General features: G+C 39.9%; 2 protein-coding genes across 2 annotated transcripts in view; one reads left to right on the forward strand and one right to left on the reverse strand.

Moving 5' to 3' along the window:
• EMILIN2 (elastin microfibril interfacer 2) overlaps positions 1 to 24,795 on the reverse strand; it is a 74,354-nt gene that overhangs the window by 37,431 nt on the left and 12,128 nt on the right. The gene's annotated exons all lie outside the window — the stretch shown is intronic.
• LOC122738036 (small integral membrane protein 1-like) lies at positions 6,548 to 6,774 on the forward strand. Its single transcript, XM_043980085.1, is given in 2 exon segments — positions 6,548 to 6,635; positions 6,638 to 6,774. Coding segments are annotated over 2 exon segments (225 nt in total).

The following is a 24,795-nucleotide window of genomic DNA, read 5'->3' on the forward strand; positions in this document are numbered from 1 at the left end:
ATTTCTAAAAACCTTTGACCCTCTGAACTTCTTTCCAGTCTTAACATTTTCACCCTCTCTCCCCACCATGTATCTTTCTCCAACAATAATCATGCTTTCTTTGATGGATGGTTCCATTTCTTATTCAGATTTCTAGCCAGTACCTGGAGTACTTCTACAAATACAAACCCCTGCAAACATTTCCCTATTTCCCTTATTAAAAGAGAAGGTACCAGACCCAAGATGGCTGGAGGTCAGATGTTAATTCAAAATTAGTACTAAAGATAGAAAGAAAAAGCAAAAACAGTCCTTGCCATTGAGGATTTGTAGGGAGACAACATGCCCATAGACAGGTATGTACAAGAAACATACAAAGTAGAAGCAGAGGTTCCCTGAGAAGGGAAGGCACTAGGGAAGACCTTCTGCAGAGAGTGGCATCTGAACTGAAAATGTCCATCATGCTGTACTCTGAGTGCCGGATTCAATCAACTAACAAGTACTTACTCATCACCCACTATGTGCCAACCACTGTGCCAGGTGCCAGGGACACAAGGACAAAAATGGCTGATTAAATCTGGATCAAAAGGGCTTCATTTCAGTGATGGAACTTGAACTGAGTTTTGAAGGAAACCCCAGATTCTAAGGGGTGGAGATGAGAAAGCTATTCATTCATTCTAGGCAAGGGGCAAACTCTTTTCTAGTCATGGTAAGCAGACCAAGTTTTCTTGCCTTTCTGCTTGAGACAGATGATAGTCTAGAGGTTGTAAAGTAACCCATGTAAAGAGGAGTTAGGTATAGAAATATCTTGGGCTCTGGAACTTGGATTGTCTTTCTGGAAGAGGTAAAACTCTTGAAAATGCCCTTTACCAGCAGCAAAAACCTTAGGAGTTGAGAGCGTGAGACAAACATCTATATTTAATTGTGGGATGTGCCTCAGGATTATAATTAAACCCTTTACTACCCCCAAGATATCTATAATCTCATGGGCATAGGTATTCCTTCTATCAGCATGGATTTCAACCTCTCCAGGCCTTCTTATGCTTTGAGAATCTTGTCCAAATTCCTCCATACATTCTCTGTAGAGAATGTACCCAAAGTGCCCGAGGATTTTGTATAGATCTCAAGGTTACCAATGCAGCATTCTGGCTGGCTGCTTTATCTCTTGCTCTTATACTAAGTGAAAAAAATAAAGAGGAACTAACAGGATCCTGACTGAATGTGGGTAGAGGGTGGGAAGGTGAAGAAACTGGATGAGACAGGTAGGGAATCTTTGCAGTAGGACTTGGCTCGTTTACCTGCAGGTGGTGCTCAGGGTTCATTTCTGTCCCTCCTGGTGCTCTACTGAGAAGCTAGTTGGGGATAGGGCCAGAATCTACCATAGCAATGGAAGGAGGCAGGTATCTTTCCTGCTTCAGGCTGAAGTAGGTACCTGAGCCCAGGCTGGCTGGGAAAGAAAGGTTCACATCCACATTTCCCAGTGGTCCTACATAATAAATATTGGTTGAAAGAATGGATAGACTCAGATATCTCTGTGGTCTCTTCTAGCTCTAATGGCTATAAATTCCTAAAAATGATGGTAAGACTTCTGTGAAGGAAGAACTTCATATCTGAAGATGACTCGACTGGCTGACAATGATGAGTGCCACCTGGATAGGCACAGAAAGCAGCTTTGTGTTTACTTTAAAGAAGTGGCCTTGTTCAAAGGGCCCCCCCCCCCCCCCGGAAGGCTTTAGCATCAAGGGCCAAGAGGCTAGCTCTCAACCCATCTTTCTTCCTATCCCACCCCCTAGCAAACAGGACTGTACAATCTGTTGTCCTGGTATCCATTTTTAAAAATGCAAAAATTATGATTTGTGTTTTAGCTCTTGAAGAAAAAGAGCATAATTATTTAGGGGGTGGGAGCACTGTTTAACTTCAGAAAAACTTGCTGAACTCAGCCAAGTCCCTCAGGCTGAGTAGGTAAAGCTGTTTGCTCTTTAATACTGCCCATTTGACAAGACTGGATGATGTTGAAATGACAGAATCAGGTAAGGAAGGCTGGGCCAGGAATATCAAAGAGCTTGATGTCTCCTCCTCCAAAGAGGAGTAAAGAGAAGTCTGATGTTCAACATCCCAGATGAGAAGAGGGCTGACTCTCTATAACACTGAGTCAGCACAAGCCACATTTTGTAAAATTCCTAACTTTTTAAACACTTTTCTTCCTTTCTTTCCTCCCTGAAAACCACTTAAAAGCTGGCTCAAAAACCATATGAATTTCTTCTGTAGTCAATCCCAGTCCTCCCCTTGGTCCACTAGTCTCACTTTATAGCTATGGAGTCCTGGAGAATGGCATTCATAGCATTTTTCCCCAAGCTGAACATATGGAAGAATCTTCCCTGGAAAAGTGATACAGCCAAGAATGATAAAGAATACGCCTCACTGGCATGGGAAACATTCCAGAATTTTACTTTATTTCTTTCTAAAAAAATTAAACATCTATTCTAGACTTTGTTTCTGTTGTGTTTACTAATATTATGATACCCCCAAATTAAAAAATGATCATAATGAAAACCAGAAGTTCCATAGTGTTTTAAAATAAATGTGAATGTTAATTTTTAAAGTCTGTTTTTCCATATCCCTTTCTAAATTCTTTTTCTTCTGTATATTACTAAAGTTTTATTGGTATTTTTTGTTTTAACATTAGTTTTTCCCCAATATCGTTCCATGTAACAGTGGAAAAGTCAGTTAGTTAAAAGTAAACTAACCAAAAAAGAAAATGACCTTATCTGACAAAGTAGGCAATATTACTCACCTGTAATCATTCACCTCTTTACTGAGAAGAAAGTATGTTTTATAATCTAGACATTTTTCCAGGACAAAGATTAGTCATGCAGTATTAATGTCCCTTTGCTTAGCAGTTTTATGAACTCTGGGCCATGGGAACTCCTAGTGTTTGGATGAGATCCCAGATACCTATTCGTGGGATCCCAATTTGGAAGAGGGAATTATAAGGGGGTGATCTAGTCCTACCTTTTCCATCTTCAGTGACTTTCCTAGATCTAAAACTGTCTTGAGGAAACTTTTAGCCCCAGGGTGCAGAGGAGGAGGGGAATAAAATTGGACTTATAGCAACATGATGACTGGGTTTTAAAACAACCCTTCCCTCCCTGCCCAGGGCAGAGCAAGGAAATATTCATGTTTACACCTCTAGGGAGCTCACCAACTCTCAGAATTATCGGATAGTAACCGGGAGTGTCTTAGTCAACAGAGAACTATGAGAGCTTGGAAGATATTCCTTATCCATTCTAACACATCACCTATTCGGCTTCAGGGGACTGAAAAGATTCAGGGAATCACTGAATCAAAGAGGAGGGAACATTCAGCTAATGGTCTCTTGGTCAAAAAGTCACTTGATGAAAACAACTGTGCTTTAACCTGGGATCATGCCCCATCCAAAGAATACTGTGGACAACTAATTAGTTCCAGGACCAAACTTTGGGACTACTAAAAATAAGGTTCAGAGAAGCCTTGGGACAGGGTTAAATGGTTCTAAGAAACTAAAGTCACCTTGAGCTTGCTCTAGAACAGATCTGAACTCTGGGGTTAAACCAGAACCAACCTAATATCCATTGGTTCATTCAGGCCATCATAGTCTAGGGCAAAGCTTCTTAAACTGTGGGTCGAGAGTGTAACTGAATGTGGGGGTTGTGAAAAATTTGTATACCTATTTTATATACCTATATACCCAGAGTTGCGTAAAAATTCTCTGGCGAAAAGAGGTCGAGAGTGGAAAAAGTTTAAGAAGCCCTGGTCTGGGCGGGGAAGGCAACAGTAACAATCACACCCTTAAGGGATTACCCTGATCTATACCAGGTTCCAGAATCAGGTTCACAAGGCAAGCAGCTGGTCTTATGAGCTAAAGCTTTTCCTTTGCAGCATCCCTTTTTTCTAAATGGAATACTCTCTGCCTCTGCAATAATCAAACAATACTAACAGGCATCTTAACTCTGTTCATGTTCTGCAAATTCTATAAATCTTTTAAAATTCATTTTCTCTTCTCTTCTCAGTAGGAAGAATTTTACCCAGATTTCAAAGCAGGTCCCTAAAAAGATGTATGCAACACAAAAATACAACTTATTGGTACTTCCTGGGAATACCAAACAGTGATGAATTTCTCCCAAGAACATGCTAGTGAAAATGTCTTATTCATCCAGTCTTAGGTCTGGCAAGAAATACCTTGGAGGATGACACTTCTTCCTATATTCTGACAACTGCTCCCCAAATCTAAAAAGCAATGGACTTGAGACAGGGGGAAAATAAGCAAAATAAGATGACCTCTTTCCTGCTTACTAGTGTAAATCAGACGTGATCTGTGAAGACAGAACTGACCAAACAGACTAGAATAATCAGTATCCATGATGGTGATGAGTGTTTGGTCAAACTTGGAACAATAAGCATAACTCACATTTACATAGCATTGCCCAATGCACTTTCCTTATGATACCCTATGAAATATGTAGGTAGTAACAGTATCTCCATTTTATAGATGAAGAGGCCCAGAGAAATCCAGGAACTTGCTATGATCATATAGTTAATATCAGAGGTTGGATTAAAACCCAGGTCTTGGGGGCAGCTAGGTGGTGCAGTGGATAGAGCACCCGCTCTGGATTCAGGAGGACCTGAGTTCAAATCCGACCTCAGGCATTTTAGATACTTACTAGCTGTGTGACCCTGGGCAAGTCACTTAACCCCAACTGCCTCACCAAAAAAACAACAACAACAACAACAAAAAAAAACCCCAGGTCTTCCTGATGGTGGAAGTCCAGCACTTTATGCATGATACCACCTCGGGCTTAGGAAAGGAAGCCTTGGTGTGATGGACAAACCCCTGTTGCACCTGGAGTTGGGAGATAAGTATCTGAATCCCACCTCAGACACCAGCTCTATGACCATGGGCAAGTCACTACCTCAGCCTCAGCTTCTGTCTCTGTGGAAAAAAGGATAATAGGGGCAGCTAGGTGGTACAGTGGATAAAGCACTAGCCCTGGATTCAGGAGGACCTGAGTTCAAATCCGGCCTCAGACACTTGACATTTACTAACTGTGTGACCCTGGGCAAGTCACTTAACCCCCATTGCCCCACCAAAAAAAAAAGAAAGAAAAAAGTGATAATAATCCTTCTACTACCTATGACACAGGATTGGAATAAAGAGTGTTTTGCAAAGCTAAAAGTATTGTGCAAATGAAAGCTGTTATTTTTTTCTGTTGTCTTAATGCTCTCCAAACTGAACAACAATTTTACCACAGCCACCACTGGCTCCAATGAAATAGAGGATTCCAATTTACAAAGCCTAGCCAAAGGGCTTCACTTTGTAAACTGAAAAAGAAAAAAAAGTTATTTTCTAAGAACATAGTAGTTTATGAAATCTTTTGAGATTTTTATTGGGTTTTTTGGGGTTTTTTTTATTGTTGTTTTTTTGGTGAGGCAATTGGAGTTCAGTGACTTGCCCAGGGTCACACAGGTAGTAAGTGTTAAGTGTCTGAGGTCGGATTTGAACTCAGGTCCTCCTGACACCAGTACCGGTGCTCTATCCACAGTGACACCTAGCTGCCCCATTTTTTTGGGCAAGGCAATGAGGGTTAAGTGACTTGCCCAGGGTCACACAGCTAATACGTGTCAAGTATCTGAGGTTGGATTTGAGCTCAGGTCCTCCTGAATCCAGGGCTGGTGCTTTATCCACTGTGCCACCTAGCTGCCCCCTCTATTAAGGCTTTAAAAAGACATTTCATTGTTACTATTAAAATAACAATTTACTAAAAGTAAATGAAGTTGGATTGTGATAATGGGATGAGTTCTTGGATATTAGCCACATCTCCAAACCCAGTAAGTTGGCAGGATCATCTCCAAATATAGAGTGGGAGCTTCATGGGAAGAAAGTGATTTTCTATGCAAGGGCATCCTCTTGGATGGGCATCTTTAACCACAATGAAAATCTTTGCAAGCAACATTCATTCCCCATAAGGCAACTATTATACAAACACACATACACACACACACACACACACGCACGCACGCACGCACGCACGCATATTCTGGCTGTCTGCTTTATCTCTTGTTCTTACACTAAGTGAAAAAAATAAAGATGAACTAATAGGATCCTGACCAAACTCGGGTGGTATATATGTATTTGTGTATGTATGTGTCTCTATATATCTGTATGCATATGTATGTATCATAGTTACCTTATATACCCATATATATATACCCCCATATGTGTGTGTGTGTATATGTGTATATATCCCACTAGCTGTAAAGACTGGAGTGACGGAGTCCAGCGAGCTGCATTAGTGACCTTGCCCCACGGCAACTCCTGCCAAAGGCCAAAGAGAAACAGAAGTCTTCGTCCAAGACACATCTTCTCCCACAGCCGGGGGACAGGTAGGGAGCTGCAGGTGAGAGAGAGGGAGGGCAGCACCTCTGTACCCAACACCTTCTCCCAAGACTGAGAAGAACAAGTTTCCATTGGGGGACTTCATCTACCAGAGCAGCTCCTTGCCCTGCACTTGGAACTTAAGGTCACCTCAAAATGATGGAACCCCAGGAGAGTAGTGTCCAGTACAGCAGGTGGAACAACAGCCAGGTTGAGGTCAGCATGAACATGCAGGCCTCTGAGAGCTCTGCTGTGAGTGGATCTACACCAAACTATGCACCGGGAAGCTGGGCATCGCCATGAAGGTGACAGGCGGGATCACTGTATTCTGGATCATCTTCATCATCGGCTATGTCACCGGCTACTATGTCCACAAGTGCAAGTAGCACTTGTCTGAATCTGCTGGACACCTTTACCAAGAGCCCTCCACCTACCCAGGGACCTCTTACTTCCTGGCTCAGACCACCGGGCCAGGCTGGCCCCTGGGGGCACACACAGCTATAGATATAGATACACACACACACACACACACACACACACACACACAGAGAGGCAGGAATAGTCCTTTTCTTTTTTCAGGGAGAGAGCCACATACCTAGACTGACAGACACTCAGGCACTGTACAGAAGAGACATAAACACAGAAAAAGACATACACTAATGCACATACTTCTCCCGTGCCCCAGGATAGAATTCCAGAAGAAGCTGTCCACATCCCAGCCTTCCCCTGCCATATTCCATCCGCAGGGAGAGTTACTGAAGCCCAGGACTGCATCTCTCTCCCATCCAGCCCCTCCTTGGTTGCCCTGATCAGGTGACCTCTCCTCTGGATCTGTGGCTTGACAGCCAAAGGTCTGAGAAAGGTGGGAGAGGCCAGGGCCCAGTTCACTCATCACCACAGCTTCTGGGGTTCCATTTCCACCCATCCCTGCTCCAGTCACAGGTGGTGGGGGTAAAATCTACCTCCTGTAGGCTGTGGCCTCTCCTCCCCTCTCCCTGCCCTGCCCCTGGCCATGAACTCTGATTTCAACAGAAGTTTGTTGAGGGAGAGAAAGGCAGTGGCCCACTTATTTCCAGCATCATGTATGAGAAAGAGGTACTTGACTAAAATCCTGACTACCCCATTTATGTTGTGTAAGCATGGGAAAGTTGAGAAAGTCACCATCTCTGGGCCTCAGTTGCCTCAACTCTAAAATGAGACCAGATTGTGAAGGCCCCTTCCATCTCTAAATCGTGCTTCTATGACAATGGTTCAACATGGAATCCTAGCAAAGCCAAAAATTTCCCATGGTCCCTGGGGGTCAGCAGGGAAATTCATAGCCTTAACCCCCAGCCCCCCAGGGCCCAGGGTCTTCCCCAGACTCACAGCTGTGTCCCCTTTATGTGTGTGAGGGGGTCTCAGACCTTCAGCTCTGGAGCTACTCTCAGAGGTATCCCCTCTAAAGTTAGTCCTTTGCCCCCTCCCCTGGATTTGCCCTCAATTGCTACACTAAGTCCTAGGGAATAATATCCCCTGGCCTACACTGAAGGAAGAAAGCCCCAGTGAATCTGAATTGGGGCCCTGGTATTTCCAATGATCCCTGGACGCAGGTGCCACAAAGACTCTCAGAGCCAGGAGAGAGGAGCCTTCCCTCCTGATCCATGACCTCGCCAAAGAGGCAGAGGCTGAGCCATGAAGGACTGGGGTGTTCTGGGGGTTGAGCCCCAGCCTCTATGCCCCCCCTTCTCATGCCTTTCCAGAGAGGCAGAATAATATGAAGGAAAAAAAAGTCTTAGACTGGAAGGATTCTAATAAACAGCCACTTGTTGTGTGGAAAAAAAAAAAAAGATTGGAGTGACGCCACCTGCTGGAGAGTTACTGTAGGAAAGCTCCGCCATGAGGAGAAGGCGTCTGAGGGCAAGCCATGTGGTCAGTTCCTTGGCATCAGGAAGTGATGTTTGCTTGTGGGTACTGTCTATCAAAGCTATCAGCCAATTAGCTTGGAGCTCTGTGTGTGGGGACAGGACGTTTCCAGTTTTCACAGGAGGCTTGTGGGATGAAGAAGGGGTGGTTCTCTCTCTTTTGTTAGGACTCTCGTGGAGAGTGGAACTAAAATGCTGGCTCCCTGAGATAGATAGATGTAGGCATCTAGGCCTCTTCCTCTCTCTTCACCAAATTCTTATGCTCCTTAATAAATGATTAAAAGTCTAAACTCTTGTTAAAGCTTCTAATTTATTGGCAACCACTCATTAGATGTTTTAGACAGACTAGCTAGAATTTTAGCAACTTTACATAGCACCAAGAGTGGCTTGTTATAATAAATCCAATATATCTTTGAAAGAATGTCCATCTATAGCTCCCTCAACTACTTTATAAATTAAGTCATTTTATGATAATGGCAGTTAGGACAACTCTTTAGAGGTGAATATAACTTAATGGGAAATATCTCACTTGAACTTTCTAGAGCATCAAAATGGCAGGATGCTACAAACATACTGCTAGGAAAGAAAAGATACCTAATGAACATAAAAATCAGCAGATTTGCTAGGCCCTGATTAGATCAGAACGGTAAACTGATTACCGTGTTTAAACACCAAAACCCCCTTCTGAATGACTGCTCTCCATTACAAAAGGCAAATGTTACTTTTTTTCATTTTTATCTTAAGTAATAGCATCTACTGACATAAATGAATAGACTTGCAGACTTAAAAAGTTCAAATTATAGAATAGACAAATCTTGTCTAAACTAAATATCTCATCAACCACATAGTGTAATGAGGGCAGGTTTTTCCCATGTAATTGTATTGATCATTGTTCACCTTGACTGCTAAGAAAACAGTTATTTACAACCCTAAAGGAGCCGGAGACGCAGCTAGGTGGAGCAGTGGATAGAGCACCAGACCTGTTTTCAGGAGGACCTGAGTTCAAATCCGGCCTCAGACACTTGACACTTATTAGCTGTGTGAGACTGGGCAAGTCACTTAACCCCAATTGCCTCACCAAAAAAGAAGAAGAAGGAGGAAGAAAAAAAAAAGAAAATGCAGACCAAAAAGCTGGAGTACAGATGCCTGACAGCAGGCCAGCACCAAAGGTCACTCCCAAATCACCACAGGAGGGAGAATGAGACTGCTCTTCTCAGAATCAAAAGTGCTACCTTCTTTCTGAGCAAGCTTGCATACTAAGCCTGATGATGTCACATTGAGTGAGATGCAGGGTGTGGCCTCCATCAAGAAATACAATGTTTACTTATGATTTCTAAAGGCTTTTGACTCTTTTTTCTTTTTTAAAGTGATGCTCTTTTCAAGATACAACAGTATATAAAACTTCTACACTGCTCTGGGGAGGGAAATAAGAGAAGATCCTATACTCCAAGTCCATACACATAATGTTCTTCTAGGTGGTATATAAATGCTATCACTACTCTCCCAAACAATTAAACCATGCCAATCATGGTTCTTATGTCACATTCCTTCATTCCTGCAGTCAGGATGTCAGATGTGTGTGTATATATTATCCTCTTACTGCCATCTGCTAATAAACTTATTTTTCTTTGTTCCCAAAATACTCTATGAGAGCATTTATGGATAACACCCATTAATATGAATGATTATCACAAGTATTACCTTAAATGCTCTAAGGAAAGACCCAAGCAGGGGCAGCTAGGTGGTACAGTGGGTAAAGCGCTGGCCCTAGATTCAGGAGGACCTGAGTTTAAATCCGGCCTCAGACACTTGACATTTACTAGCTGTGTGGCCCTGGGCAAGTCACTTAAGCCTCATTGCCCTGTCCCCCCCCCCCCAAAAAAAAGACCTGATCTTTTTCTCAGAGGCTTAAGGTTGTTTTTTCCCTTCTCTTTTTTTGTAGTTTGAACTCTTCTCATCTCTTTTCCAGTTCACTAAAGACAGAAGAAAAAAATGTTCTAATTCAGTAAGAAATCTGTGATAATTTATTTATCTTCTTCCTTTTCTTTTTCTTATTTTGTTCTTTATGGATTCTGCAATGGAGTTTCTTAGAGAAACAAAAGATCTTATCGGGAAATGGAGGTAATTAGAGCTTATGGCATTTGAGACAATATATTCATTTGACTCTTTTAGAACAGTTTGACAAACAGTTCACAAGCCATTTGTTACCTCTGAGTCATTTTCTTATTATTGTACAAAACTGTACTTAACTGCTTAAGGAAAGTTGATGATAACATGGACAACTTGAAAAGCATTTTATAAAGCAATACATAAATGTGAGCTACGATTAATTATAAACTAATGCATGTTGATTTGCTAAACCTATTCTACAAGAAGTGGCAGGACTGTCTTGTAGACAGAATCAGAAACTTGGAGACATGAAGACCCAGTCTCACAAAACACCTCCACCACACACAGGCTTCACAATAACAGACAAGTTATTTACCATCTTAATGTACCAGTGGCAGCCAGGTGATATAGTAGATAGAATGCTGAGTCAAAAGTCAGGAAGACCTGAGCTCAAATCCAGCCTCAGACATGTGTGACCATGTGACTCTGGGCAAGTCATTTAACCCTGTTTGCCTCAGTTTCCTCATCTGTAAAATGAACTGGAAAAGAAAAACCCCAAATAGGGTCATAAAGAGATGACTGAAGACAACTAAACAACAACGACAACAATGAACCAGGCAATTCAGTAGGCTAACCTGCACAAGAGCTGCTAGTCTGCATAGTGGAGTTTCCTCAGTGAAGATTTCCCATACTAATGAAATCAAAGCCATACATTTAAAAAAATTCTTTAATGGACAGAAAGCACCATTTTTTCTTGTTTCTTTTTGTTTGTTTGTTTGGGTTTTTTTGGGGGGGGCAATGAGGGTTAAGTGACTTGCCCAGGCACAGCTAGTAAGTGTCAAGTGTCTGAGCTTGGATTTGAACTCAGGTCCTCCTGAATCCAGGGCCAGTGCTTTATCCACTGCACCACCTAGCTGCCCCCATCATTTTTGAAAAATGTAGTTTGTGGCTAAACCGAAAACTGAACTCAGTATTTATGGTTTTAAACAACATGCTGAATATTTCTGACTCTCAACAATGAAAAGGTTTGTTAAAGGCTTCACGTTGTCAGATGCTTGAGACTTAGTGGGTTTTCCTCATTTTTTTCTTAGTTATAAGAGATAAGTCAACAGATGGACATGAGAAATAATTCTTATATTTAAAGTGTATCAATAGGTTATTAATTAAGAAATGAGAAGGAAAGGGAAGCTAAGTACAGTACAAAGAAGGTATTGATCCACACTGGTGGAGGGAGTTTCCTCACTGGGAATTCTCTTTCCTAATGAAATCATAGGTTTAGTCCAAAAGAAAGTGTTTTGTCCAAACCCAATAACATGGAGTGATCTCTATCTACTTCATACTCCTTGAAAAGAAGGGGGGAAGCTAGGTGGCACAGTGGATAAAGCACTGCCCCTAGATTCAGAAGGACCTGGGTTCAAATCTGGCTTCAGACACTTGACACTAGCTGTGTGACCCTGGGCAAGTCACTTAACACTAACTGCCCCACGCCCCCAAAAAAAACAAAAACTAAAAGAAGAGAGAATTCCAGCTATAGTTTGTTTTACCTTAAAAACACTGAATACCTCTGTCTTTTCTATTAAGTGCTGTGGAAGCAATGAGGGACTTGGGGCCAAGAGATCTATGTTCATATCCCCTCTGATATTAGTCATTTGGCCACTAAAAAGTCACTAAATCTCTCTATGTGCCTCTGTTTCTTCATCTGTAAAATGGAAATAATAATACAGGATTGTGAGGAACATACTTTGGTTAGAAATCATTGATTTTTTTTTGAGGCTTTTCCTTTTTGCTCTGATTCTTCTTTTACAGCACCACTAATGCAGAAATACGTTTAATGTGATTGTACATATATAATCTATAGCAGATTACTTGCTGTCTTGGGGAAGGGGGAGGGAGGACAGGGAGGGAGAAAAATTTGAAACTAGAAATCTTATAAAAACAAATGTTGAAAACTATCTCTACATGTAACTGGAAAATAATAAGATACTTTTATGGAAAAGATATTAAATAAATTGCACATGACAAAAAAAGAAATCATTGATGTATGCTATTTCCTTTGATTCTCACAACCACCATGGGAAGCAGCTTTTAGAGCTCCCATGTGCCCAGGACAAAAAAGACATACATCCTTGGACAATACTGGTCTGACTGTCTGGAAATACATTTCAATGCATTTTGGAAACCAAGATCAAATGTGTGAAGTCATTTTCATAGCTTCAGAATATCAATTTAATTGGCTTCTCATTTATCAGTGCTCTGAATGGTTAGCATAGATGCAACTACTGAACTTTGTTTTTTGAGGGCAATTTAGGATAGTGGGAAAAACATTGGATTTAGAGTCAGAAAATATGAGTTTGATTGATGTCCTTCTTGGCAAAGCTTTGAAATGAGGTCTTCTTGACTTCAAAGACGCATCTCTATCCATTACGGCAATAATGACAAACACAAATAGGAGCTGGTAAGCCACATATTAATATTATCTATGCTTTATTGTATTTTTATTTATTTTGTTAAATGTTTCCCAATTACATTTTTTTAAGTGAGGCAATTGGGGTTAAGTGACTTGCCCAGGGTCACACAGCTAGTAAGTGTTAAGTGTCTGAGGCCGGATTTGAACTCAGGTCTTCCTGACTCCAGGGCTGGTGCTCTATCCACTGCGCCACCTAGCTGCCCTCCCAATTACATTTTAACCTGTGTTGGATGGCACTTGGAAGTATTGTAGATCACATGTGGCTACCACTGCCCCATTCTGTGTCAAGTTAGAAAAAAATATGCTGTATCTGGTTAATTGCTTTATATGGTCTTGAAACAGAATGACTTCTAGATTACGTGAGAGTGACCAAAGGATGATGTATTTGTTCTGGATGGAAAATTAATACACCATGTCTTACATGTCACAGGTTATTGAGTTAGGAAGCGATAAGTCATGCAACTCTAATTCAAAATTTTAACAGTCACATATTGGATGCTGAATGGTTACGAACTGTTTCACCCATTCTCACTCATCCAACATTTACAAGTTTTGTTCATCTAACTTGTGCGGGCTATTTAGACCAAATCTGATGTGAGCCATAGAGAGGCCCGAACAGTGAAAAATCTCTCAGTAAAGGACCTCTGATTATGAAACTCTCCTCCCCAACATAGAGATCTGTTGCAATTAAAACATTGTGGCTTATTACTTCCTGGCAGGGAAATGATGGACTAGAGAAACAGTGTGAGACATTATATAATCATGCACAGCCAATGGGTAGATTTTTTTTCTCAATAGACTTGTTATAAGTAATCACTTTTCTTTTTCCCTTTTTCTTTTTGGAAAGGGATATTTGGGGGAGGTAGTAAGGGTATTTTTTAGTAGTTCTGAGAAAAGACCGTCAATGAATCATAAAAGAAAGAAAGCAGAAGGAAGTTCAGAAAGGGATACAAACAAGCAGGGTGGTGTTAGAACCACTACGAGAAATTCAAATTACATTTAAAAAATATATAAGTTCTATGTAATGAGGAAAAAAAAGATAAACTATATGTAACAGAAGTTCAGTTTCATAAACAATCCCTTTTTTGTTTCCCTGTGCTCAATACTGAAATGGTCATGTTTGTTGGTATTTATTGAGTTCTTCTTAAAAAAAAAGAACTATTTAAAAATCAGCAGTTATTTAAAAAAAAATTTTTTTTGCAGGGCAATGGGGGTTAAGTGACTTGCCCAGGTTCACACAGCTAGTAAGTGTCAAGTGTCTGAGGCCAGATTTGAACGCAGGTACTCTTGAATCCAGGGCTGGTGCTTTATCCACTGCGCCACCTAGCCGCCCCTAGCAGTTATTTTTAATGAACATGGGTTGAAGGGTTTGTGTATGTGGAAATACCAGATCAGATACAGATGCAATATCCTTTTTTTTCTTTCTTTATTTTTTTTGTGGGGCAATGAGGGTTAAGTGACTTGCCTGGGGTCACACAGCTAGTAAGGGTCAAGTGTCTGAGGCTGGATTTATCCGCTGTGCCACCTAACTCCCCAACCCACCTTTTTCTTTATTTCTTTTTTCAAGTAGGCAATGGTAGAAGAATCTGGTCAAAGTGAAAAAGATCAGGTGCCATCTTTAAATTTTTGTGAAATGTGCCCTGAGTTCAAGTTTCTGTACACTTTATCAATTACAGTTTTTTTATAAAATATTAAAAGATTTGGATGAAAAACTGAGATATCCTACGAGGACAGGAATCCTCTTCACCAAAAGACTCCCTCCCATCCCGCTGCTTTGTACAGGCTTCCTCAGATTACAAACTAGAAAGACTTTTTTTTTTCTTTTGTATCAGGGTGGATGTCATGCAAAATAAATAAAAGTGCATTTCTTCCTGAAAAGCTGACACAGCAAAGAATGATCTTTAAGTAATATTTCCTAATCTTTTCCTACATTAAAGAAAATAAAAACAGCTGGGTCCTTTTGTGGGACACATGCCTCAAAAAGTTTGCCTTCTGCAACATTTGCACATCAGGAATACAAGAGGTTTTACTGAACCCGCCCTACTTGTATGCAACACACATTATTACTGCTCCGTGAAAGAAGAGATAACTAAGAGGTAAATTAATTTTTAGAAATTAATTTATCAAAACATTTTCTTTTGGGGGGAAATGACATAGTATTTTTAAAACACTGTATATTTCTTTTATTTCCTGGAAAATATATTTTTTTAAGAGAGATGGCAACTGAGCCAGAAGATGAAAATAGTTTATTGCTCAGGGCTCTAATAGGCCAAAATGCTGATTCTCCTGAGAAAGACACAATTCATTTGGGCAGGAGAGAAGTCACTTAGTGATAAAAAAAATTAGAACCCTTGGATAACTTTTAAAAGGCAGTCCATCCAATTCTAGCTTAGGGTTATCAGAATACACTAGGTAAAAATATCACATGGCTATGTTCTAAGGGGTACCTTCTATATGGTTCACATTCATTCAACATGCAATAACCTTTTAATATTCCCCAAAAAGGAAATGCCCTTTCTGCTATGAGTATTTAATTAAATCAATATGTTAACCACTCCATTCAAGGCTGAACATATTATCAACACTAATTAAACACTACTTGTAGTGACTAAACATGGAACATGCAACCCAACTATTTGGTCTCAAGTGATTTAATACTGATGATGGAATTTGATGGATATCAAGCATTGTTATCAACACACAGCTCGATGTGAAAAAATTCCCATTCACCATGTTCCTATATGTTCCTATGCAGGCTGCTGGGTGGCGCAGTGGATAGAGTGCCAGGACTGGAGTCCAGAAGACTCATCCTCCTGAGTTCAAATCTGACCTCAGACACTTGGTAGCTGTGCGACCCTAGGCAAATTACCTAACCGTGTTTGCCTCAGTTCCTCATCTGTAAAATGAGTTGGAAAAGGAATAGGCAAACCCCTGTGGTATCTTTACCAAGAAAACTTCAAATGGGGTCATGAAGAGTCAGACATGACTGAAAACAACAACAAAAAATATATTCCTATGTGGATTATAACTTATCTACTTTACAGGCTTTAGTTTCTACAGAAATTGAATTTCTGATTTAGCTATTCAATTTCTTCTCCTTCTCTTCCTCTTTTCCTCCTGCCCCTCCTCTTCCTCCACCTTCTTCTTTTAGAGTACAGGGGGACTAGTCAGCAGGGCATGCCCTTGTTAAGTACTAGGAAAACAATAATCTTTGATAAACTTTGTAAAGTATTCTCTTTTTGTTACTGAATTTGGGTTAACATGCATTCTATTTTACAATGTCAAGACACCTTCCAGGGGTAAGGGTCTATCAGATACTCACGCTGTTAAAGTGCCAAATCTGACTTGTTCAAAACCAGAACATGGCCTACACTCATATTCTAAGTACAAGAGGAAGAAAAAACATAATTTATTTGAAAACTTCTCAGAACTTCAGAGTAGTTGTTATTTTTACCCTTTGAATGCAATGGATGGTAGTAAAGATGACGAAGAAGAAAAGTACAATGAGGAAGATTAAGAGAACAGTAATGTCTAAAATAGTTTTTTGGGTCTGGATTTATGATTTCATCAGTGTGGGGAATTCCTGTTATGGAAATTTCTTCCTCTCATGTAATCTGAGCAATTTGTCTGTAATTATAGTCTTAGGGAGTTGCTTAGGGCACTGACAAATTAAGTAATGTCCCCATGGTTACTCAGCTAGTATATGTTTGAAACAGAACTTGAACCCAGGCCTTCCTGACTTCAAGGCCATCCTGTTCTTCATTCTCTCATACTGCTCCTCATATGATCATAAAAATGAACACAGCATCTTCGCTTGAATTGAAAGAAATGCTAGGGAAAAGAAGACTTTAAAAATAAAATTTTACAAGGTCATTCTGTATATGCCTATATAGTAAATACCTATACTTTTTTCCTTTCCTTTCTTTTAACCACTGAGGTCCCTTAGCTCCAACTTCTGTGTGATTCTATTCAGGCACTGTGTATAGTCAATCCAGTATGGTCATTAAATCATACTGCTTCCCTAATAACACCTAATTGAGATCCCCAGTACTGAAAAGAATGTGATTTTTGATGGAGGAGAGAAAATTCTGAAGGAAGGAGCACAGCAGCATGAAGGCACTGGACCCCTGAGGAAATAAGGAGAGAGGTGAAAACTAGGGCTGGAATCCGAATGCTAAAACTGGTTGTTCCTACTTTGCTGTTTTTGTTTCTTAGAAACTAAGGTTAAACATGACCCAGCCACAGATATCCTGATGTCAATGCTTCCACTGAGCACCAGCATTGTGTATGTTTTGACCTTAACAAGAAATACAGGGTAGGCCAAAAGTCATAATGTTTTAATAACTTTTTGAAAATTATGTTTTTCTTTATTTTTTACCACTTACAAGATTTGATTTTTCACATATTTATACATAATGCTCATTTCTTATATATATTGTATATGATGCTATGATATTGTAAATTAAAATGAAAAAATAAAGGAGTTCTTAAATACTGAAATACACTTCATGTCTTTTGGTCTACCCTGTAGAAATGATCCTAGAAAGAGTAGTACAGTACAAAAAGCAGTGGACTGAGAGCTCAAGAGACCTGAGTTCTAGTCCTGATGATGCCATTAACCAGCTCTGCAGGGCAAGTCAGTTAACATCTGTGGACTTTCAGTTTCCCTCACATACAAAATGAACGGATTAGACTAAGTGACCTTTAAGCTCTTTTCCAGCTCTGAAATTTTATTTATATATACACATATATTTATATTTATTTAATACATATTTAAAATTATGGAATAAATGGCCATCTGAATTATTTTTAAGGTCCTTGAGTAATTTTAATCCTAATTTTTTATTAAGTTTCCAAATGTATTCTCTTGATTGAAACAAAGAAAAGAATGGCTTGTGAATGTTCCATGCCTTTACCACAATGATCGGGTAAAAGAAAGAACAGTATTTTGACTCATGTATTTTTTTTTTTTTTTGCAGGGCAATGGGGATTAAGTGACTTGTCCAGGGTCACAGAGCTAGTAAGTGTCAAGTGTCTGAGGCCAGATTTGAACTCAGGTCCTCCTGAATCCAGGGCCCGTGCTTTATCCACTGCGCCACCTAGCCGCCCCCATTGACTCATGTATTAAATGAAGAGGAGGGTTATGTATGTATACTGTCTGTGTATATTTTGTATACATGTGTGTATCTCCATGGGGGAGAAGTGTTCCTTTTTTTTTTTTGCCAGTCATCTATTTAGAGGCATTTTCAAGTGGGAATCTTCACATTCTCTTCGCTATACTTTTTATTTCATAAAAGTGTTAGAGGTCAAGGGGGAGACTGATAGGCTTGCTTCCTTGTAGAATCACAGATTTAGAATTGGAAGGGACCTTAGAAGTCATCAAGTTCAAGTAGAGGGCCAGAATAAATGAAGATTAGGATTCAAACCTAGGTCCTCTGACTCGAAATCTAGCATTGCTTCACTATCCCATGATGCTTCCCATCTCCTCCCCCCCCCCCATACAGTTTTCTACTAGGAAGGAGGATTGAAGGTAGGTTCGGCAGAAGCAGAAGTGAGAAGGAAAAGGCAGGGGGAAAACTGCAGAGAGAACAAGCATACTGTCTGCCATGATGCCACGTGGCAAAAAAAGAAAAAAAAAACATTCTACCACATTATTTTACAATACAAAACTCAAAAAATGTCAGCACATGAAAAAAGCCAAACAAATAGCAATTTGATTTTTGCTAGAGGCAAACTAATCTTGGGTCTTCTCAGACAATTTCCTCAAGAGTTATTTTTCTTTGCTACTGCTGTAATTTAGGAGATATTTTATCATGGTAGTTGGCTGTTATTTTCAAGATTCTAGGGGGCAGCTAGGTGGCGCACTGGATAAAGCACTGGCCCTGGATTCTGGAGGACCTCAAATTCGGCCCCAGACATTTGACACTAGCTGTGTGACCCTGGCCAAGTCACTTAACCCTCATTGTCCTGCAAAAAAAAAAAAAAAAGATTCCAATTTATTTTCTTTGGGAAAAAAGGTATGTGGTGAGAAGGAAAGCAGAACAGGGATTTACAACAGGAAATGGAAGCAATTGGAAAAATTTGGTAAATGGATGTAACTGAAAAGGATTTTGCTATTGTTCTTATAGTCACCACACAAAGCATTGCCATCTTTCTATAAAAAGCCTCTAGTTAATTCCATTCAACAACTGTTTATTGAGTGGATACATGCCTAGCACTGTGTCAAAAGCAAAGGACCTATAACATTCTGTCCCTATTCTCTAAGTGCTTATAATCTAATTTTATTTAAGCTTCTATTAGTCATAAGCCATTACCCTGTTGATTCTAGACCTATGCTCACTCTCCCTAAAGTAAATGGGAATTTTGTGATTAATATATTATAGCTGCAGATAGAGGACTATAAAATCAAGGTAGATGGAAGGACTTACATGAACTGATGCTGAGTGAGATGAGTAGAACCAGGAAAACATTGTACACAGTATCAACAACATTGTGTGTTGATCAACTGTGATAGACTTGACTCTCAGCAGTACAATGGTCCTAGATACTTCCAAAGGACTCATGATGGAAAATGCTGTCCACATCCAGAAGAAAAAAGAACTGTGGCATCTGGATGCAGATTGAACCATTCTATCTCTATTGTGTTTGTGTTTGTTTTTGTTTTTTGAGGTTTTTTCCCTTTTGCTCTGATTCTTCTTTCACAGCATGACTAATGGAGAAATATGTTTAATGTGATTATACATTTATAACCTATACCAGATTGCCTTCTGTCTTGGGGAGAGGGGAGGGAGGGAGAAAATTTTGAAACTAGAAATCTTATGAAAACAAATGTGGAAAACTATCTCTACATATAACTAGAAAATAATAAAATACTTTTATGATTAAAAAAACACAACAAGGTAGAATTTGAATAATTCTGTTAAATTACTCCCAAGGTGCCTTGCTGTTTTCTCTAAGTCTCCAAATCTGTGCCCAAATTCCAGAATCCCAAATGAAAGCCTCGGTGTCACAGAGCATCACAGATTTAGAACAGAAAGGAACATTAGAGCTGCACCCCCTCTCATTTTACAGATGTTAAGCGTCTCTTTGGAATACTTGAATATTTCTGTGAGCCAACATTACATACACCACTGTATATGCCCACAGAACAACACATGTTCAATACACATTTTCTCACTGATCTTCACAATGAGGCCAGCAAGCTCCGGCATACTTGGTTTCCACTACATCCTGAATGCAGCCCAGGGGGTGCTGTAGCGGTCATGGCATTTCCTTAACCACCTCACATTAAGTAACCTGGGGCTCCAAAACCCCAACCCACATCTACCACACCTCTTTGGGCTTCCAGCTTTAAGTCACTATGTGGTTAACTCCCAGTAAATTATTCTGCTGCCAAATACAATGGGTGGATTTGTGGTGAAACACCCTGGGGAGAAGAGGACTAGCTTCCCCAGCTTAACCCTTAAGTCCTTTCCCCAAAGGATTTCTTTCTTCTCTATTTCTAAATGTCACCAGCCTGAACTTTCAGCCCTTAATAAATGTTTATTAAATTGAATTGATCCTCCAGGAAACCTACTTCCTGTCTTCTAGACTGCAGAAAGTTAAAAAGTACTATAAAAAGCTAAGGTACTCCTCTGGTGGTGGTGGTGGTGGTGTATCCTGATCACCAGGAGAGGGATATGCAAAAAGGAAAAATGGGAATAAGCCAAGGATAATAAAGTTGGAAAGGCCCTTAGAGGCCATGAAGTCTAACCGCCTCATTTTACAAATAAGAGACCTGAAGCACAGGGAGGTTATTTGGCCATAAGTCACACAGCTAGTAAGTCTTATAGGAAGTATTTGAACCTAGGCTTTCTTGACTCTGAGTTCACTACCTTATTCATTATAACACTCTGCCTCTCAAGGACTATACGAAAATGGAAGGAAGCACAAAGAAAAGGTTGAGGATAAAGGTAAAAGCCTAAAAGATAAAATTAAATAGAAACAGCCTGATATTGATCATATTTTTTATTTGTTTGTTATGGTCCAGACTTTTTATTTCATCACTGTGGCAAACATCCATCAGTGCAACTCCCTGGGTAATTTAAGTCTTAGATAAGAACTTCATAAATATTTATAGCTGCTGTTTTTGTGGTGGAAAGAATTGGAAATTGAGGGGATGCCCATCAATTGGGGAATGGCTGAACAAGTTGTGGTATATGATTATAATGGACTAGTACTGTGGTATAAGAAATGAGGAGCAGGCTGATTTCAGAAAAACTTGGAAAGACTTACATGAACTGATGCTGAGTGAAGTGAACAAAACCAAGAAAACATTGTACACAGTATCAACAATATTGTGTGATGATCAACTGTGATAGACTTAACTCTTCTCAGCAATGCAATGATCCAAGACAATGCCAAAAGACTTATGGTAGAAAATGCTCTCCACATCCAGAAAAAAGAACTATGGAGTCTGAATGCAGATTGAAGCATACAACATTCACTTTTTTTGGGGGGGAGGGGGCTATTTGTTTCTTCTTTCTTGTGTTTTTTCCCTTTTGTTCTTAGTCTTCTTTCAGAACGTGACTAATGTGGAAATATATTTAACATGACTGTACTGTATAACCTATATCAGATTGTTCACTGTCTTGGGGAGTGGGCAAGGAAGGGAGAGAGGGAGAGAAATTTGGAACTCATAATCTTACAAAAATGAATGCTGAAAACTATCTTTACATGTAATTGGAAAATAAAATAAAATACTATTAATATTTTTTAAAAAGAACTTCATGGCACTGTAAAATCAAGTGGTCACCCAGCTAATATGTGTTAAAAGTAGGACTTAAACCCAGTTCATCCGGATCTAAAAATAGCCCTCTATGCATTATGCTACGTTCCCTTTTTCTGAGAGTGTTACGGAGTACATATTCAACAAAAAATTACTGAACATCTACTATATATAAAGTACTGTACTAGGCAAGATTATTATTATTAATGATGATGATATAATCCCTGTCCTCATAGAGCTCCATTCACCATTCACACTCAAGCTCCTAGCATGTGATTCTTCAGGTACTAAAGCCACCATAAAGACCATGGCTCATAGTGACAAAAGTTATGTGATTTTACATGAGGAGTTTCGAGCCAGAGCTAAAAGGTTTTTCTTTGAATAAAAAAGACTGTGAGAATCTAATGAGTAAATGAATGTGAAAGCACTTTGAAAAGTTAAAAAACACACACATACAATCATCTAAATTGACATTACTATGATGTTTTCACTTTGACACTTCAGAAATTCTATGATTTCTTCCAAATGGGTACTAGCACCACTGGTGTAGTTGGCAACTTCTTTGTGTTGTATCTTAGTAGAGCCTCAAGAATTACTGGTATAAAAGAAAATCACCTTGAGGGCAACCTTCTGAGGTTAAGCATCTCTGAACTTAACTGGTTGTCTCACAGAAGGTCACCTGCTTTCTACCTTCATCCGGAACTGCAGGTTGACCCTGGTGTCCCTGAGCTCTACTGTTCTGCATTTTATCCTATCTTGTTTTGGTTTTGGCCCATCATGACAACTTCCAGCCATCTCCATACCCTGTACATACTCTCTATCTCCCTCTGCCTTATCATCCCACTTTTATCTCTCCAGCTCTGAGAACAGTAATTAAATGAACAGTACCACTGCTGATAAAAACACTCCAATTAATTGTTCTATTGCTCCAATCGTTATTCTGGCCACAGCTACCCTATCTATATAAGTTGTTTCCCCCATTAGAATGTAAGTTCCTTGAGGGTGGGAACTGTCTTGCCTACTTATATTAGTATTACCAACACAGCACAGTGCACAGCACAGAGAAAGCATTTAATGAATGCTTTTGCATTTGTTCATCTATTATGACAGTTCAATTCTACTACTATCACAGTCAGTGGTGCCACCTTTAACTTTGGATGAGTTTTGCTAAGGAAAGTTCCTAGAATTCCTAGTGTATTTATCTGGATTGAATGCTAGATTTGGGGAAGGCAATGAACTTGGAAGCCCAGAAACCTGGGTTAAATTCCAGGCTCGAACACTACCTAGTTGTGTGACTTTATTTAATTGAAGTTAGTTCATGTCTTTGGGCCTCAGTTTCCTCATATGTAAAAAAACTGGAGGAGGGGACAGGGAAGCAGGCAGATTGGAATTCTATATTTTGGTGCCTTTCGGCTCTAAAATCACAGAAGGAAGTTAAACCCAATACCCTAATTTGTCTCCTGAATTACCTTAGTCTTCAGTGTTTCCAAGTAACATAATATTCTGATTTCCCTAACCCAATTTTCTTAGAGATAATTTTCTTACTAACTTCAATGAAAAGCTTTCCTCAACATTTAATTAGGATGAGGAAATGCTGCCACTCTGCTCCTCCAAACACCACTGACCATAAATTCCTTACTCAGTGTTATCACTGCCACAGAGGAGTCAGAGCTGACTCTAGCTCAGAGCCTCTCATTTTTCTTTCATCCTCCACACCCTCAGCTACAGTTTGTTGTTTTAAGCCTAACCAAAAAAAAAATCGTTGAGATATCAAAGATACAAAGAAAGAAGTGAGAAAAAACTAGCATGATAAGAAGTCTGTGTCAGTTTGTGATGTCAGAAAAATCTTGCCCTTTTCCAGCTGGAACATAAATGTAGGAGGTAGATGAAATATTCCCGAGGTGCATGTGGCTATGCTGGGATGCTTATCCCCAACGATAATCTCTCTTTATAGACTCTACTCTCCCAAAGACCCCAAAATATTAGTGGTAATTAGCTGTACTAATATGAGTGGGAAGTTATGTGAATAACTGGAATTACTGCAACAAAGCATGAATGGTGTATGAAAGGAAACAATGTCCATTCCAATTAGCAGAGAAGAAAGACAGTGTTGTTTTCTGCAAGCTGAAAACCAAAATACTTAGTTGGGGGAAGGAGACCTCCTAGAAGCAACAGTTTCCCACTCCTCCCCCCCCCCATAGAAGGTTGTGAACATCCTACATGGGCCTATGATTGTCCAATGAATGTCAAGTAGAAGCAGGTCATACTCCGATTGTGCCCAGAGACCTCAGTACTACAGGTATGGCCACTAGATCAAACCTCACAATGGGGATGAGAATTTTTTCCTGCCCAAGACAGTTTGGAGATTTGGGATACTTTGGACCCTCAGCCCAAAGGTTAGTTAAGCTGTCTCAGAACCTCATAATATGCAATTAATCAATATTTGTTAAATGAATGGTTTGGAGTTATTCCACTTGTTCCCTTCCTCCAGAGGCTCCACCTCCTGAATCTCATGTGGTTATACTTTGAAAAGCACAAAATTCCCTCGAAACAACATCTCCAACCTGGGCTGGGTGAAGATTTATATTATGTCTGTCTGTGTACCCTTAAGGATTTCAGACACATACTCCCAGGGTTTGCTGCTAGAGGCACCTGTAATTGCTAAATTTCAGTGTGAACATTTATGCATCAAAAAATTGGCAATCACTATAAATTAGAGCCGTATTTATTGTTTTGTTGGTTGTCAAGACTTAACTTAAGAAAGTGTTAATAATGCAGATTAAACTTAAAAGCATGTGTTCATACATTTTCTTCCCTCAGTGGTGCCCAGGTTAAGACATTTACCAGCACAACCCTGTATTGCTCTATGAACATTTTCTTGAGCTCAGCAGAAGTACAGTAGAAGGGAATAAATTGTTCCTAAACTGGAGACTTGGTGAATGGAGGCTAATAATAACAATGAATAACAACAACAACAACTGGCATTTACATAGCACCTTAGGGTCTGCAAATTGCTTCATATTCTTTATCTCATTTGAGCCTCATGGACACCCCTACATACTCAAGTCCAGTTCTATAAACGTAGGTAAGAACTAGAAACAGATTCAGGGGTCTACTTTGGGTCAGCCTGAAAGATTCACCCAATGCTATTATAAACAGGGGA

Source organism: Dromiciops gliroides, chromosome 1, assembly GCF_019393635.1.
Source record: "Dromiciops gliroides isolate mDroGli1 chromosome 1, mDroGli1.pri, whole genome shotgun sequence".
Lineage (NCBI taxonomy): Eukaryota > Metazoa > Chordata > Mammalia > Microbiotheria > Microbiotheriidae > Dromiciops > Dromiciops gliroides.